At 38.2% G+C, this 16,396-nt stretch overlaps 1 protein-coding gene across 1 annotated transcript in view; it reads right to left on the reverse strand.

Moving 5' to 3' along the window:
• Window positions 1–2,239: 2,239 nt before the first annotated feature.
• The window catches only part of LOC108054920 (guanine nucleotide exchange factor DBS), a 253,926-nt gene continuing 239,769 nt past the window's right edge, over window positions 2,240–16,396 (reverse strand). The window contains exon 8 of the mRNA XM_070212541.1: window positions 2,240–2,392. Coding sequence (XP_070068642.1) covers window positions 2,366–2,392 — 27 coding nt within the window. The 3' untranslated portion in view covers window positions 2,240–2,365. The remainder of the gene's footprint in view (window positions 2,393–16,396) is intronic.

Genomic DNA, 16,396 nt, shown 5'->3' on the forward strand with positions numbered 1-16,396 from the left:
ACAGCACTCAAAACACTGTCAAAGCAATGACAACTAACTGCTCGTTGGATAAGGTGAAACTTATAATGCAAGCGGGAACGTTTACGAAGCCGTAACCAAGTTCGTCAACAGTTGTACTGAAGCTACAGGACAGTCAGAGGATGCTCCGAAAACCATATGTTTACCAATTTAACAAAAGTATTTCAGTTATGGCGAAAATTTAACTTAAAACTTCATCCAGAAACATGTTCTTTCTTTATGCACGAAGTTACCTATCTGGGTCATAGGTGCACAGACAAGGGTATATTACCTGACGAAAATAAATACGAAGCAATTAAAAATTATCCAGTGCCCAAAAACTCAGATGAGGCGCGTAGATTTGTAGCATTCTGTAATTACTATGGAAGATTCATAAAAAATTTTGCAGATTATTCTAGACATATAACAAAACTTTGCAAGAAAAATGTCAACTTCGAATGGAACACGGATGGTAATGAGGCATTTAATTACTTAAAAGAAGCCTTAATGAGCCCAAGACTTTTACAATATCCAGATTTCAACAAAGAATTCTGTATAACAACAGACGCCAGCAAATAAGCTTGCGGAGCGGTACTTACGCAAGAACATGGGGGCGCGCAATTACCAGTTGCATATGCGTCTCGATCATTTACAAAAGGGGAGTCCAACAAGTCAACCACTGAGCAAGAATTAGCGGCCATCCACTGGGCCATAAAGTATTTCAGACCATACGTTTATGGGAGGCATTTTATAGTAAAAACAGATCATCGACCATTAATTTACCTATTTTCAATGAAAGATCCTAGTTCAAAATTAACAAGAATGAGGCTAGATTTAGAAATATATGATTTTACTGTGGAATACCTCAAGGGGAAAAATAATTACGTGGCAGACGCTCTGTCCAGAATTACAATAAACGATTTAAAATCAATAAACAGACAGGTAATGAAAATAACAACCAGATCAGAAACACGAAAAAATCCGGATCAGAAATCCGAAAAGGAATCCTTGCAGAAGCAGGAGTATCCTGAGCCCAGAGTCTATGACGTTGTCAAAAGCAATGACATCAGAAAATATGTGAAGCTTAAATTCGTCAAACACAAGTGTTTGTTTAAACGAGGAAAACGAATAATTTCACAATTTATAATTGATGATTTGTACTCCAATGGAAAAATTGATTTAAAACAATTTTTACACACGCTTGATATACAGGCCGGAATGCAAAGCATAAAACAATTTCAACTGGCACCCAGCGCACTGATTCTAAAGTCAGTATTATTACGAGAATTTAAAGAAATGGGCAACCGTACATTGCAAAAAGTACAAATAGCGCTACACTCAAAAAATGCTTTTTCCTAAATTTTAGAAAATCGCCATAAAATGAAATTTTTTCTTAATTTTAGAAAATTTTCTGAATTTTAAAAATTGTTTTCTAAAATCTAGGAAAAATGACCATAGAAACAAAATTTTATGAAAAACCTTTCTAAAATTTAGAAAAATGTTTTTTTTCTTAAATCAATGGTGTTTTTTCCTAGTTTGCTCTTCAAAATTTTTCTTAAATTAATGGCGATTTCGCCATTAAATAAACAAAAAATTTACTTCAGCCCTTTCTAGAATCTAGAAAGTCGCCATAAAAAATACAGTACATTTTTTAATTTTTAAGAATTTTTCTGAATTAAAAAAATTTTTTTCTTGAAAACAGAAAAGTAGAATTATAAAATCACCATAGATTTAAGAAAAACTTTTTGTACTTCTTTTATGCTTCTCATTCTTTCTTCGATACGAAAAAGAAGAAGACAGGGGGTTAGTCGGCGGCGCGTTGCGACGACAGTTTTTGGCGTATCCCACCGGGAAAATTCCTCTGGAAAATAACATATTTTCAAGAGGTTTCTCCATAGAAGCGGAAGGGACTAAACCTCATTTAACCCTTACATTTCTTCCATCTCTGGTTTCAAAATACTCGGGGTGACACAAAAAGTAAAGGTAAATGCGGTTTCTATGTAGATCTCTGGCAGTTACATGCAGGCCAAAATCCATTGGTTTTTCGCCTTCCAGCATTATAGATTTTCCAAACGTACTCAGTTATGGTTTTCATCAACTTACACTGTCTGCTTTTCCACACCCTCCCAGTTATGGTTTTCCCCTCCTTGTAATATCTGCTTTTCCACACACTCCCAGTTTCGATTTTCCACTGCTTTGAAGTATCTGAGTTCCCACAATTAAAATACATTTTTTCATGTAATTATGATAAATATTAAATATTTGTTTGTGTATTTTTTTTTTTAGTAATATTTACAATCGAAGCACTGGAATTAAAAATTGAAAATGCCTGAAGCATTCCCGGTTTTTGCTTGGCCGAATGCAGGTCCTAGGTATCCATGTCTTGTGGGCCCGTCTGTTAAAAATATCAAAAATAATTAATATATGAATGTAAGACCAGGAATAATAACAAGAGAGAATGCTATAGTCGGGTTGGTGTCCCGACTATCAAATACCCGTCACTCGGCTAAAGGGAGTGCGAGGGAGATGGATATATACACTTTTTTTGATTGCGTATAACTTTTTAATGAATGGTACTTTTCGATAGGTATAAATATACACAAGAAAATTGCATTTATACTTCTCGGAAATCTTTAAAGGTGTGGGCGCCAGACCCATTTTAAAATCGTTAGTGGGCGATTGTGGGCGTTAGAGGGGGCGTGGCGCTCGGCTGAAATAAACTTGCACTTTTGCACGAATATAATATACCCTTTTACTCTACGAGTAACGGGTATAATAAGAATAATTACCATTATTACATCTCCGTACAAAATTATGGGATCTCTCCCAAAATTATGCCTAGTTTGCCATGTTTTATGTGGGGTATCTATATCAACAAGAAGGGAAGCTACCTTCGGCCAGCCGAAGCTTATATACCCTTGCAGATAAAGTAATGCTCACTCGGTGCAGTTCCAGGGATTCCAGATTCAGCGTTTCTATTTATTTAAATTTTGTTTTTAAGTAGTCAAGAATCAAAACGCCTACTTCCTACAAAGTTACAATGAATTTTCTTATATTTGTTTGAATATTCCTATGGGAGCCTTTAGATATAGTGGTCCGATCCGGCTCGCTCCGACATATGTACTACCTGCAATAGAAAGAAGACTTTCGGGAAAGTTTCATCGCGATAGCTTTAAAACTGAGAGACTAGTTCGCATAGAAACGGACAGACGGACAGACGGACATGGCTAGATGGACTCGGCTATTGGTGCTGATCAAGAATATATATACTTTATGTGGTCGGAAACGTCTCCTTCACTGCGTTGCAAACATCTGACTGAAATTATAATACCAACTACAAGGGTATAAAAACTATGAAAAGAAAAAATTAAATATGACAAACGCAGGCGCAACAGTTTTAGTCCCAAGAAGTCTTAATCGGTCTGGCTGAAATATATGTAATATTTTGATTAAGGGCCGGTTTCTCGAGTGCCGGCTAACGTTTCTCGAACAGATAAGGTTCCTGCTAAGGCATTTTGGCTTTCTCGAGCATCAATGTGAGAGCTAACTTTGACAGGGACTCGGAGTCCCTGTTAAGCGTTTTCGACTCGATAGAATGACAGCTGATTTCCCAAAGCCAACTAAGAAGAAGAAACGAAATCACAGCTGACTTTTTCTTTGAATTATACCCAAACGCATAGTTTGCATAGTTTTTGTGGTGCACTTTGATTCGTTTTTATTCACATACAAGACGATAAATAAACAATCCAACTCTAGAATATGGATATCCCAAGTTTCGACTATATGTTAGTTACACCTAATTGTTCAAATTGCGCGTGCTTATACTAATATTGGTTAATTTTATAAATGCATCTTTAGCTGGATTCTGGGAAACAATTTTCAAATTTGGAAAGGATTTTGGAAAATAAGTGTTGAGCGCAGCGGCAAACCACTACAACTAAAGAGAGAGTCAGAATCACTCATTTCTAAGCGGCTCCTCTTATCTCTCTATTAAAAAGATACAGTGCACAAAGAAGACAACAAAACAACAGTTACATTAGGCTGGTTCCGCTTTAAGCTGGTCCTAATAAAATACCGTATGTTATATAATTGCATAAATATCGGCATATTTTGCAAGGGCTTATATACATATAGTGCGGTGGTATATCGTTTGATATCATAGTTCGTTAATACACAGTGCCTCGCCAACTGGTTACTGTACTTTCTTGCCGTTACAACAAAAACAAAGACTTCTGAAACTGTAAACTCCCGAGTTGTGCAGTGCGTTTCGGTTTGCTTTATATAATATACGCGCAGATGAATTCCGACGAAGGCAACACAGTGGCAGATCATAATAGTATGTCGGCTGAAAATAAAGTGCTGTTTTTGAAGTGCAAGGCCGAATCGGTGTACAATAGCTTAAAGCGCCTGGATATTTCGCTAGCTAAAGACGCGAATTGTCTGTTCGGGTCCGCGGAGTTGACAGTTCGGCTAGAACTTCTTGAACATACTCAAGCCTCATTCAGGCTTGCCCACAATGCGCTGGAGGAGCTAGACTATTCGGAAATCGGCAGTGAGCTTAGCGACAATTTTGAAATGCTCATGGTAACGGTCAAGTCACGGCTAAGACTGCAACTTGAAAACAGTCAGCTTGGAATGCCAACATCTTCCACTATGCGCCTTGATCCCAGCCTGGATCAGTCAACTGTCATGGTTGATCGAGGGCATAGGACTCGCCTGCCCGAAGTAAAACTGCCTACATTCTCCAGTGAATACACCGAATACTCTGACTTCCTCTCCATGTTTACCTCGGTGATAGATAAGGACCCCTACTTGGCTGGAGTCGGTTCGATCACTAGAAATATGTGGTGCCAATTATCGTGCGGCACTAGAAATCTTAAATAAGCGCTTTAATAATAAACGTCTTGTTTTCCAGGCACACATCAATGAAATTCTTGGGCTCAAGAGGCTCGAGTCTGCGTCAGCTTTGGCATTGCGGGACTTTTCGGACAAAATTATTGGGCATATGCGAGCGCTTAAGGCCTTGGGAGATTTAAAACAAATCTCAGGCTGCATGGTTGTATACATGATTGTGCAAAAGTTGGATGCAGCAACCCAAGCTAACTGGGAAGAAAGTTTGTCAACAGATAGGATTCCAAGCGAGGAGGATTTGCTCTCGTACCTTGAAGGGCGATGCCAGAAACTGGAGAGCGTTCAGCATGCCTTGGCTTCTAACATGGCCCATGACCATACCGCTCCAAGGCCTGCCAGAAGGGCGTTACTTGGTGCCCAGGTCAGCCAGAGTAGCTGCGTCTTTTGTGATACTCCTGGTCATGGAATATACTCCTGTGGCTCCTTCTCCGATCTGTCTCCTAGTCTACGGCAAGGGAGAGTAAAAAGACTTTCATTGTGTTTCAATTGCCTAAAGAAGGGGCACCACACTCGAACGTGCAACTCCGGCTATTGCCGCACATGCGGTGGAAAACACCACACGCTGCTCCATCTACGCCCTGATGATTCACCGTTGCAAGTTCCTGCTCCTGATCTGAAGGATCTACAGTCAACATCTCCCTCCAGTCGCGTTCTTCTGAATACTCTGTTGCTCTAACGGCGCTTGTTGTGCCAACGATTACGGACAGTCAGCCTAGTTACATTATTTTTTTTTTTTTTTTTTTTTTATTTCATTTATTTATTTATTTAAAATTCCTAGCACTACAAGTTGAACTTATATATTAATGTGCTAGTCACGTGAATTACAATACTTTTGATTAGAATAATTTAGAAAATAATCTTAAGAAAAAACAGTTATTTTAAAGACAGTTACAAAGAAAAGACACATAATAAATGAAAATACTATATATAACATACATAAAACAAAAATAAAGAATAGAAAATGAACAAAATGGGATACAAATTTTCATTGAAACATATAGTTTTTTTTACAAATTTAAACTGATGTTGGGGGTACTTAAACTAATTTAAACTAATTTCTCTCATTATATTAACGGTTTTTAAGGTGTATAATTAATGTTGATTTAAATTTCGGTACGCTCTTAATTATTTTTAATCCATTGGGAAGTTCGTTCCAATAGCGAACAGCAAAAATAAAGAATTGTTTTTCAGAAAAAGTTCTTTTGTGTCTAATGCAGGCAATGTTATTCGTTCGTCTCGAACTGGTATGTGTTAGTTTTTTGTAGAGATAGTCGGGTTCTTTGGTGTTAATTATTTTGTGCAATGCCACTAATGCCCTAAATTGGATCCATGATTGAAGATCAACTTCAAATATCTTGTACGCTAAACTTGAAATCGGATGCCCACGTCTTACATTAAACACATATCTCGCAACACTATTAAACGCTACATTAAGTTTTTGTTTACTTGTTGCATCACTGTTTCCGAATATCTCGACGCCGTAGAATAATGCCGGTATTAAATAGGTTTTTGCCATTAGAAGTCTTGTCCCTTCTGGTAAGAATTGTTGAGTATGGAACAGTGACCTTAAAGAACCATATGTTTTTCCAATAGCTTGGTTAATATGGTCGCTCCAAGTGAGTGTTTTGTTGAATATGATACCCAGATTATTTGCTTTTTCAACATACTCAATAACTGCACCATCTATTACTAATGGTGTCAGGGTAGTGGTATCGACTAATTTATTATAGATAACCAAACATTTAGACTTTTTTGGGTTTATTTGTAGACCATTTAGCTTCGACCATTTGTTTACTACCGACAATTCAGTATTTGACATCACTACACATTCATTTATTCTGGACAAAGGACGCGATACACACATTTGAACGTCATCGGCATACATATGGACTTTGCACGAGGACACAACATTTGGAAGCTCATTAACATACATAGAGAAAAGAAGAGGTCCTAGAACAGATCCCTGCGGAACTCCTCTAGAAAGCTGTTCATAGTTGGAAGTTTGAGTGGACGTAACTATGGCTTGACGTCTGCAATTTAAGTAAGAGCGTATTAATTTCTCTGCTGTTACAGAGAAGTTAAACATTCTTATTAGCTTAGAGCACAGAATATCATAGTTCACGGTGTCGAAGGCTTTGCTAAAGTCTAGAAGGGTCAGTAGAGTTACTTTGCCTTCCTCCATGCTTTCCCTGGTTTCCTCCACTATATTCAGCAAGGCTGTTACACAGCTCCTATTTTTCCTAAAACCTGATTGCGCGTTGTTTAACAGACCATTTGTCTCTACATATTTGTTGATTTGCTTGGCCATTAGGTTTTCGCTTAATTTAGACAAATACGGTAGTATAGATATTGGCCTATAGTCACCATTTGCCTTACGAACAGGAAGTATTTTGGCGTCCTTCCATATTTTAGGGAAAGTGGAAGTGGTTAGCACACTATTTACGGCAAAAGTAACATGTGGCAAAATTTTTGGTAGTATGATTTTAATAAATTTGGGATCTATGTTATCAAGTCCAACTGCGTTATTGACATCGCTGATTGGAATAACATACAGTTGGCGGACCCTGCATTCAACTGTTCCCAGCGCGTTGACATGCTACTTGGTGCTGGCCTATTTTATGACCTGTTATGCGTGGGCCAAATTAAGCTGGTTCATGGGTTGCTTCTACTGCAGAAGACTCGCCTTGGCTGGATCGTGACTGGTGGTGGAGATAGGCTTCGCGGCAATACATCTCTTTTGGCATCTCAAGGCTTGGAAAATGGAGCTGCACTACATAATGTCCGCTTGGAGGATCTGGTTAGGCGATTTTGGGAAGTCGAAAATCTCGACAGTGGAATCATAATGGCCAGCAAGGAAGAGCTGGAGTGTGAGGATCATTTTATCAAAAACTTCTATCGTCTTCCCTCTGGCGCTTACTCCGTTCGTTTGCCGTTGAAGCAACATGCTAAAGCCCTTGGCGATTCCTACACACAGGCACACCGGAGATTTCTTAACCTTGAACGCAAGCTGCAAAGGAATCCCCATTTAAAGCGTCAATATGTGGCCTTTATTAAGGAATACTTGGAGTTAAACCACATGTCCCGAGTCAGCCTCGAGGCTGTGGTCCTTTGCAAGTATTTCCTGCCGCACCATTGTGTTCTAAAGGAGGATAGCACAACAGCCAAGCTTCGCGTTGTTTTCGATGGATCGGCTTTAGCCTCCTCCGGGTCGTCTCTTAATGATGTCCTAATGGCCGGGCCCGTTATACAGCCAAGGCTGTTTAACATTTTGATAAAATTTCGTACTTATCAGGTGGCTCTGCCTCGTTCCTTTCTGTTCGAGCAATGCACCAGCTGGCCATTGATGAGAGGGATTCCTTCCCTGCTGGCTCAGTTGCTCTGCAACAAGATTTCTATGTCGATGATTTCATCTCCGGTGGTAGCTCTGTTGGTGAGGCGATCGAGAAAATGCGACAGACCACTGAGATACTAGCTCGAGGTGACTTCAAGTTACGAAAGTGGTGCACCAGCCACCCCGAGGTTTTGAAGGATGTGTCAGATGATGACAAGGAGAAGTATTTGAAGTTCGGCGATGGCAGCGATATAACCAAAACTCTTGGTCTTGCATGGGATCCGGCAACAAACGAGCTGCTGTTCTCTTTATCGTCTCTAGATCCCGGCTCCAAGGCCTGCCGACGATCTGTTCTGGCCACCATTGCTCGTTTCTATGACCCTCTAGGCCTTCTTGGCCCAGTAATCACAAAGGCCAAGGTGTTTCTTCAACAACTCTGCAAGGACAAATTGGATTGGGATGAAAGTTTGCCCTTGGCCCGTAACACCTGCTGGATCGAAATGTGCATCAGTTTTCAAAGCGTCCAACGCATATCATTCCCAAGATTTTTGATTCCTTCAGAAACTGATGTTGAAATTCATGGTTTCTGCGATGCCAGCGAGGAAGCTTACGGAGCTTGCGTATATGTGCTGTCTAGGGGCACTTCTCCAGCCAGCAGCCATCTCTTATGTTCCAAATCCCGAGTAGCGCCTCTCAAAACATTATCTGTACCTAAGCTGGAGTTATGTGGCGCCCTGCTATTAGCCAAGCTAATAAATGAAGTTATTAAAATGGGTATCTTCAATGGTCCTTTTCACTGCTGGTGTGAGTCCTCTGTGGCGCTATCCTGGATCGGTAATGAGCCTTTCAAATTCAACGTCTTCGTGGCAAACCGAGTGGCTTCTATACAGGAATTGACTGCTAACATGGAATGGCATCATATTCCGACTGCACTGAATCCTGCCGACGTTTTGTCCAGGGGCTCCACTCCGAATCTACTGGCGCTTTCTAAGATATGGTTTCATGGCCCACCATTCTTACTTGGTGGTCGCAAGGATTTGCCTACGCGTCTGCATTATGACGATCCGAGCCTTGAGTTACGTAAACAGGTGCTGATGGTCAAGTCTCCTCACGTTGATGTTACCCTTGGATCCAAGTATGGCAACTCGTTCCCTTCCATGCAGCGCGTGTACGCGTACATTTACAAATTTTCTCACCGCTTGTGGCATCGCGGTCTCGAGGTATCTGATGTGCAACGTGGGACATATATGCTCTGGCGAGGTGTCCAACTGGCTCATTTATGGGAGGGTATAAAGGAGCTTCGTTCAAATGGCATTGTTAAGAAATCAAGTTCAATTGCTTCGCTCTTGCCCTTCATAGATGCATGTGGCCTTCTTCGAGTTGGTGGACGCCTCGAAAATTCAACACTTGCATATGAGGCTCGCCATCCAATAATAGTGCCACGTCGTCACCAACTCACCTTAGCGCTCATCATGCACTTCCATAAGATGAATCTGCATGCAGGACCGCGTGCTCTGTTGGCAAGCATCCGGCTACAATACTGGCCTATTGGAGGACTGCGAACTGTCTCCAATGTCGTGAAAGGAGTCGTGGAGTGCTTCCGGGCCAGGCCCAAATTTCTGGAACCAATCATGGCTAATCTTCCGAAGGAACGTTTGGAGTGCGTACGGGCCTTTGCAGTTTCTGGCGTCGACTATTGTGGACCTTTCTTCCACAAATCAGAAGTTCGCACCAGGTCTCCCATCAAGTGCTACGTATGCGTGTTCATCTGCTTTACAAGCAAGGCTGTGCACTTAGAGCTTGTCAAGGATCTAACAACTGCTTCGTTTTTAAGTGCTTTGAAAAGATTCATTTCTACACGTGGAAAGCCTAGTCAAATTTGGTCGGACAATGCTACCAACTTTGTAGGAGCAAAAAATGAATTGGCGGATTTGAAGCGGCTGCTGCTTAGCGATTCCCATATGCAGTCTGTTCATCAAGCTTGCTTGTCGGAGGGAATCGACTGGCAATTTATTCCGCCTCGCTCACCACACTTTGGCGGATTGTAGGAGGCAGCAGTCAAGACGGCCCAACACCATTTCTACCGCTCTGCTGGCCGCCAAACGCTTAGTTTTGATGAGCTTCGCACTTTGGTTTGTCAGATTGCGTCAATCATTAACTCTCGCCCCTTGCTATCCATTTCAGAGAATCCAGATGATCTCGATGTTTTGACTCCTGCCCACCTATTTTTTGGTGGCCCTTCTACTACTATCATTGAGCCCGATCTAACCAAGCTCAATTATAGCCGCTTGGATGGCTGGCAGCGTGTAACATATCTGCAGCAACTATTTTGGTCCCGATGGGAGAAGGAGTACCTTACTCTTCTGCAACAACGCACCAAATGGCGGTCTCCTGAACGAATGCTGAAGGTCAACGACGTAGTTCTGATAAAGGATGAAAATCTACCTCCCATGAGGTGGCCCTTAGCTAGGGTGAGCGCACTTAGTCCTGGACGAGATGGCGTTTGCCGAGTTGCTGATCTGAAGACGTCCACTTGTGACATCCGGAGAGCTGTCAATAAGTTGTGCCTGCTGCCCATCAATGATGAAGTTGAAAGACAGGCTTCCAACGGGGGGAGTATGTTGAGCGCAGCGGCAAACCACTCCAACTAAAGAGAGAGTCAGAATCACTCATTTCTAAGCGGCTCCTCTTATCTCTCTATTAATTGGACTTGTCAGTCTGAGCCCGCCTTTCAACGCCTACGGTCCGTCGCCAGCGCATACATTTCATTGTTGTTGTAGATTGCAAGCTGCGGTGTTCGCAAAGCCCGTAGCCCTTGCACATTCATAAAGCTAATAAACTGAAGTATTGAAATGAATTTATCTCGCCTTGTGATTTATTTAAAATAGCTGACAAAAAGGCTTGTTAGCTCAACAATAAGTTTAGATTAGTTTAAAGTGCGTCCAACTATATGTTGTAGTGTTGTCAATTCTGAATCCATAGGTGTTAGTCGCATTCTGCACTTTTCCGCACAATTGGATAAATTTGCATTTATCTCAAGTAACCTCTCTTTTTCCATCTTTGATTTGTATGCAGCAGCGAATAGTACAATACTCGTATTTTTGTATGGTAAACGTTAGATACGATAAATATTTAGAAAAACACTATGCAATTATCTTTGTTATTAAATATTATTTACTTTAAATGATTCTACATCATCATTTGACTATACTAAACTTGCTATTAGTGGTTTTAGTATTTTTGTAAGGAGTTATATTGAAAATATTAAAATAATTCGATTTCACCTAAAAAAAAAATATTTCGGAACTGCAATATTTTATTTTTCTTAATAAAGGCGCGACCATGCCCATTTTGCAAAAAGAAATCCTTTAAATATTATAAACCAATTCCAAAAACAAAACTTTGAAATGTTAGCATCAAAAATTAACCTCGATGGATGCTATATTTTTGGATTCGTTACGAATTCCCAAGTTAAACTGCGTTTTCCAAAAAGTTCCCCGACGCAAAGATTCTTAGAAAAAGCACCTCAAAGTTCGAAAAATGCTGAATTTGGCCAACTTTGCGGAGCTCTCAAAGGCAAATGGATGCATGGTTTGATTCGATGTTAAAGTTTTTTAAAAGATACACTCTTTATCTTTCAAATCCCATACTTAGAATAATTTTAGGATCTTTTTAAGGCAGAAATAAATTTCTGAAAACATAGTCAAAAAACTTAAAAACATACTGCTGCGGTCAAAATAGTAGTAGTGTTGCCGCCCTTTGTTTTTAAAAGTTTGATGTTGTAACTGCCTGAGGTTTCACCCCGGCAAGAGAACTACGCGACAGTATGTCTCAAATTCATGGAAAATTAGAATTATTGTGAATTTTTAAAGTTCGGATTTTTTCACTTTTTGTCGTTCGACAGAGTACACATTTAAGTTTTATCTTAGGCGGCGACATGTAAACAAAACAGAGTGGTGATGGCAGCGGGGTCAAAAGATAGCTAAATCAGATATGTATATTACACAGGTGTATTTGATTATCTTATTCATTATGGCACAATCCTTTGTTTCAAATTCGTACCCTTATATCCGTTTTTTTATACTTATTAAAAAACATGATTTTTTTAAAACTAAGATTAGCAATTTAATAAGAATGAATTATCAAAATGAATAATTCAAAACGCAAGCAATTTTAAATATTTTTTGAAATTCTTAAAAATTAAAACCATTTTTATAAGTTGCTAGCTTTTAAATGCCTGATTTAGCTAGTTACGAATGCTATAGCAAAAGAAAACTCTTTAAGAACTCGACTAACACATCTAAAGTCGCCTACAATTATTAGAAAACCGTCGCTTGCAAAAAATCTCAGAGCTATGAGAAGCTTAACCTGGAATAATGAATTTTGATTACATGGAATTAGTTAAACCAAACGAATACACTACTTCTTTACTAAGGATTCAAGTAGCACAATAATCTTTCGCTTTTACACAAGCAAAAAATTTTAACCAATTCCACAACATGAAAGTAATTTGGTTGGATTTGATATCTGCGCCGATAGGCTCGCACTTCAGAAAATTCGACGATATCTCACAGAGGTTGACATTATTTTGCGGCAAACAATGGTCATCAAATTTCTGTAAAACGACATTCAATAAACGATAACAGACAACATCTACTTCACATGCTGCTGCACTAGAAGCAGCTGCAATAATGCGTTTTGTTCGTGTAATTCCAAGCAATTTGCCTTGTGAACCATCACTTGGAAATAATGTGTTGTAAATGTTCGCACCTTGTGTACCAATGAGCTATAAAAACGTAGCGATTTTTTATCTTTACTGTCATCTTGTTTGTTGTTTGCTATTAAATAAACCATGAAATTTCTTTTCAATGATGGCTTATGTCGTTAGCTAAATTTGAGCAATCCAGATTCAATCATTTGGAATTCGTTTATTACACCAGTTTACAAAAAAAATCGATGAAATATACCATGAATGAAACCTTTGTTTTCCGGTAAGGTACGTCTTCCTGATTAAGAAAATGGCACTTAAAATTTTTTTTTTGGATACAATTTTTTTTTAAAGTGTAAAAAACGTTTTTGACACTTTTTTAATTTCTAACTTGAGTTATGGATAACCGATTTCAACCAAAAATGACTCATTTTACAGGTAATAGAATGCCCTCCAACTTTCTTATACACTGCCTTGAGTTCCATTCATTAGTTTAGAAGCCACACTTCGTCGAAGTTGTAAAAGTGAGAAAAAATGCAAAAATGCTGGCATAAATGGCATCGTTAAAAATACACGCCTAAAAACCGAAATTAGTTTTATGACTTATACTTAAAGATACATCTTTAAGCCAACTAACAAGACCATCAACAAAAAAATCAATCAATAGTTTGATTTTATATCGATTTTTTACGTTGGGAAAAACGGGTTTACAGCCCTGTTAAAGCCCTGTTGTGTCAGTTAACAGCTGTAAACGGCCAAAAAAACACCGTTGTCGTAAGCTTCAAAAATGCATATCAAATTAATTTCTTGGTGGATTGTAATGATCAATAGCTTGTTTTTTTTGTCAAAGCACCTTCTACCAGTAAAAGTTATAAAACTAATTTCGGTTTTTAGGCGTGTATTTTTAACGAAGCCATTTATGCCAGCATTTTTGTATTTTTTCTAACTTTTTCAACTTTGACAAAATGTAGCTTCTAAATTAACGAATGGAACTCAATGCAGTGTATAAGAAAGTTGGAGGCCATTATATTACCTGTAAAATGAGTCATTTATGGTTGAAATCGGTTAACCACAACTAAAGTTAGAAATTAAAAAAATGTCAAAAACGTTTTTACACTTTAAAAAAAATTTTATCCATAAAAAAAATTGTATGTGCCATTTTCTTAATCAGGAAGACGTACCTTACCGGAAAACAAAGGTTTCATTCATGGTATATTTCATCGATTTTTTTTTGTAAACTGGTGTTATTTCACATACATTTTTCGATCGTTTCTATGGCAGCTATATGATATAGTAGTTCGATCTTTTTAAAATTAAAATCGAAATTCGGAAATATTTAAAAATAGTCATATCCCGGAGTAGAAGAGAATGTAATAAAAATCAACAAAGATATAATGTTTTTCCTATTAATTTCCATTTAATTTTTCGGACGTTCATATGGCAGCTATATGATATAGTGATCCGATTTTTTAAATATTTAATTCGAAATTGAGAAATATATAAAAAATAATATTCCCAAACGTAGAAGGTAATATTTGTGAAAACATCCTTCCTATGGGGGCTATAAGATATAGCTGTCCGATCCGGTCGGTTCCGTCATATATATTACCTGCAATAGAAAGAATTCTTTTGGGAAAGTTTTATTCCAATAGCTCAACAAGAAAGGAAGCTAGCTTCGGCAAGCCGAAGCTTATATACCCTTGCAGATTATTCCTATTAATTTACAAATCGCAAAAATGTTAAATTTCCTATTATTTTATATTAATTTTTCGATCGTTTCTATGGCAGTTATATGATATAGTAGTTCGATCTTTTTAAAATTAAAATCGAAATTCGGAAATATTTAAAAATAGTCATATCCCAGAGTAGAAGAGAATGTAATAAAAATCAACAAAGATATAATTTGTTTTCCTATTAATTTCCATTTAATTTTTCGACCGTTCCTATGGCAGCAATATGATATAGTGATCCGATTTTTAAAATATTTAATTCGAAATTCAGAAATATATAAAAAATAATATTCCCAAGAGTAGAAGGTAATACTTGAAAAAACACCGAAGCTAGAATTTTTTAAAGTTTTTTTTTCCGATCGTTCCTATGGGAGCTATAAGATATAATTGTCCGATCCGGTCGGTTCCGACATATATACTACCTGCAATAGAAAGAAGACTTTTGGGAAAGTTTCATCCCGATAGCTCAAAAACTGAGAGACTAGTTTGCGTAGAAACAGACAGACGGACGGACAGACGGACAGAAGGACAGACGGACATGGCTAGATCGATTCGTCTTGTGATGCTGATCAAGAATATATATACTTTATGGGGTCGGAAACGTCTCCTTCACTGCGTTGCAAACTTCTGACTGAAATCATAATACCCTCTGCAAGGGTATAAAAACTGAGAGACTAGTTTGCGTAGAACCGGACGGACAGACGGACCTACCGACGACATTTCCGTTTCTATGCGAACTAGTCTCTCACTTTTAAAGCTATCGCGATAAAATCTTCCCAAAAGTTTTATTTATTTATTTTATGGCTCAGATAGGAATATTAAAAAAATAATAGAAAAACAAAAGAGAACGCTATAGTCGGGTTGGTGTTCGACTATCTGTTACCCGTCACTCGCCTAACACTCGGCTAATATATAACATTTTTTTGATTGCGTATTACTTTTTAATGAATGTTCCGATATCTACATTTTGATAGGTATAAATATACACAACAGAATTGCATTTATACTTCTCGGAAATCTTTAAAGGTGTGGGCGCCTTCTAGCTTTTGTAGTTTCCGAGATCTCAGCGTTCATACAGACAGACAGACGGACATGGTTATATCGACTCGGCTAGTGACCCTGATCAAGAATATATATAGTTTATAGGGTCGGAAACGCTTCGTTCTCCCTGTTACATACTTTTGCTCGTATACAACATACCCTTTTACTCTACGAGTAAAAGGTATAAACATTGTAACTTTGTAGGAAGTAGGCGTTTTGATTTTTGACAATTGAAAAACAAGAAAGGAAGCTAGGAAGCTATATACCCTTGCAGATAATTCCTATTAATTTGCAATCGCAAAAATGTTAATTTTCCTATTATTTCTCATTAATTTTGCGTTCGATTCAATGGCAGCTATATGATATAGTAGTTCGACTTTGATAAAATTAAAATCGAAATTCGAAAATATTTAAAAAGAGTTATATCCTAGAGTAGAAGAGAATACAATAAAAACCAACGAAGCATTAATTTATTTTCTATTATATTCCCATTAATTTTCCGATCGTTCCTATGGCAGCTATATGATATAGTCGTCCGATTTTGAAAAAATTTTATTCGAAATTCAGAATTAGATAAAAAATTAAATTTCCAAAAGTAGGAAACATCAAAAACACCCAAGATATAATTTTTTTACATTTTTTTTCCAGATTGTTCCTATGAGAGCTATATGATATAGT

The sequence above is a fragment of the Drosophila takahashii genome, chromosome 2R (assembly GCF_030179915.1).
Source record: "Drosophila takahashii strain IR98-3 E-12201 chromosome 2R, DtakHiC1v2, whole genome shotgun sequence".
NCBI classification, from domain to species: Eukaryota; Metazoa; Arthropoda; class Insecta; order Diptera; family Drosophilidae; genus Drosophila; species Drosophila takahashii.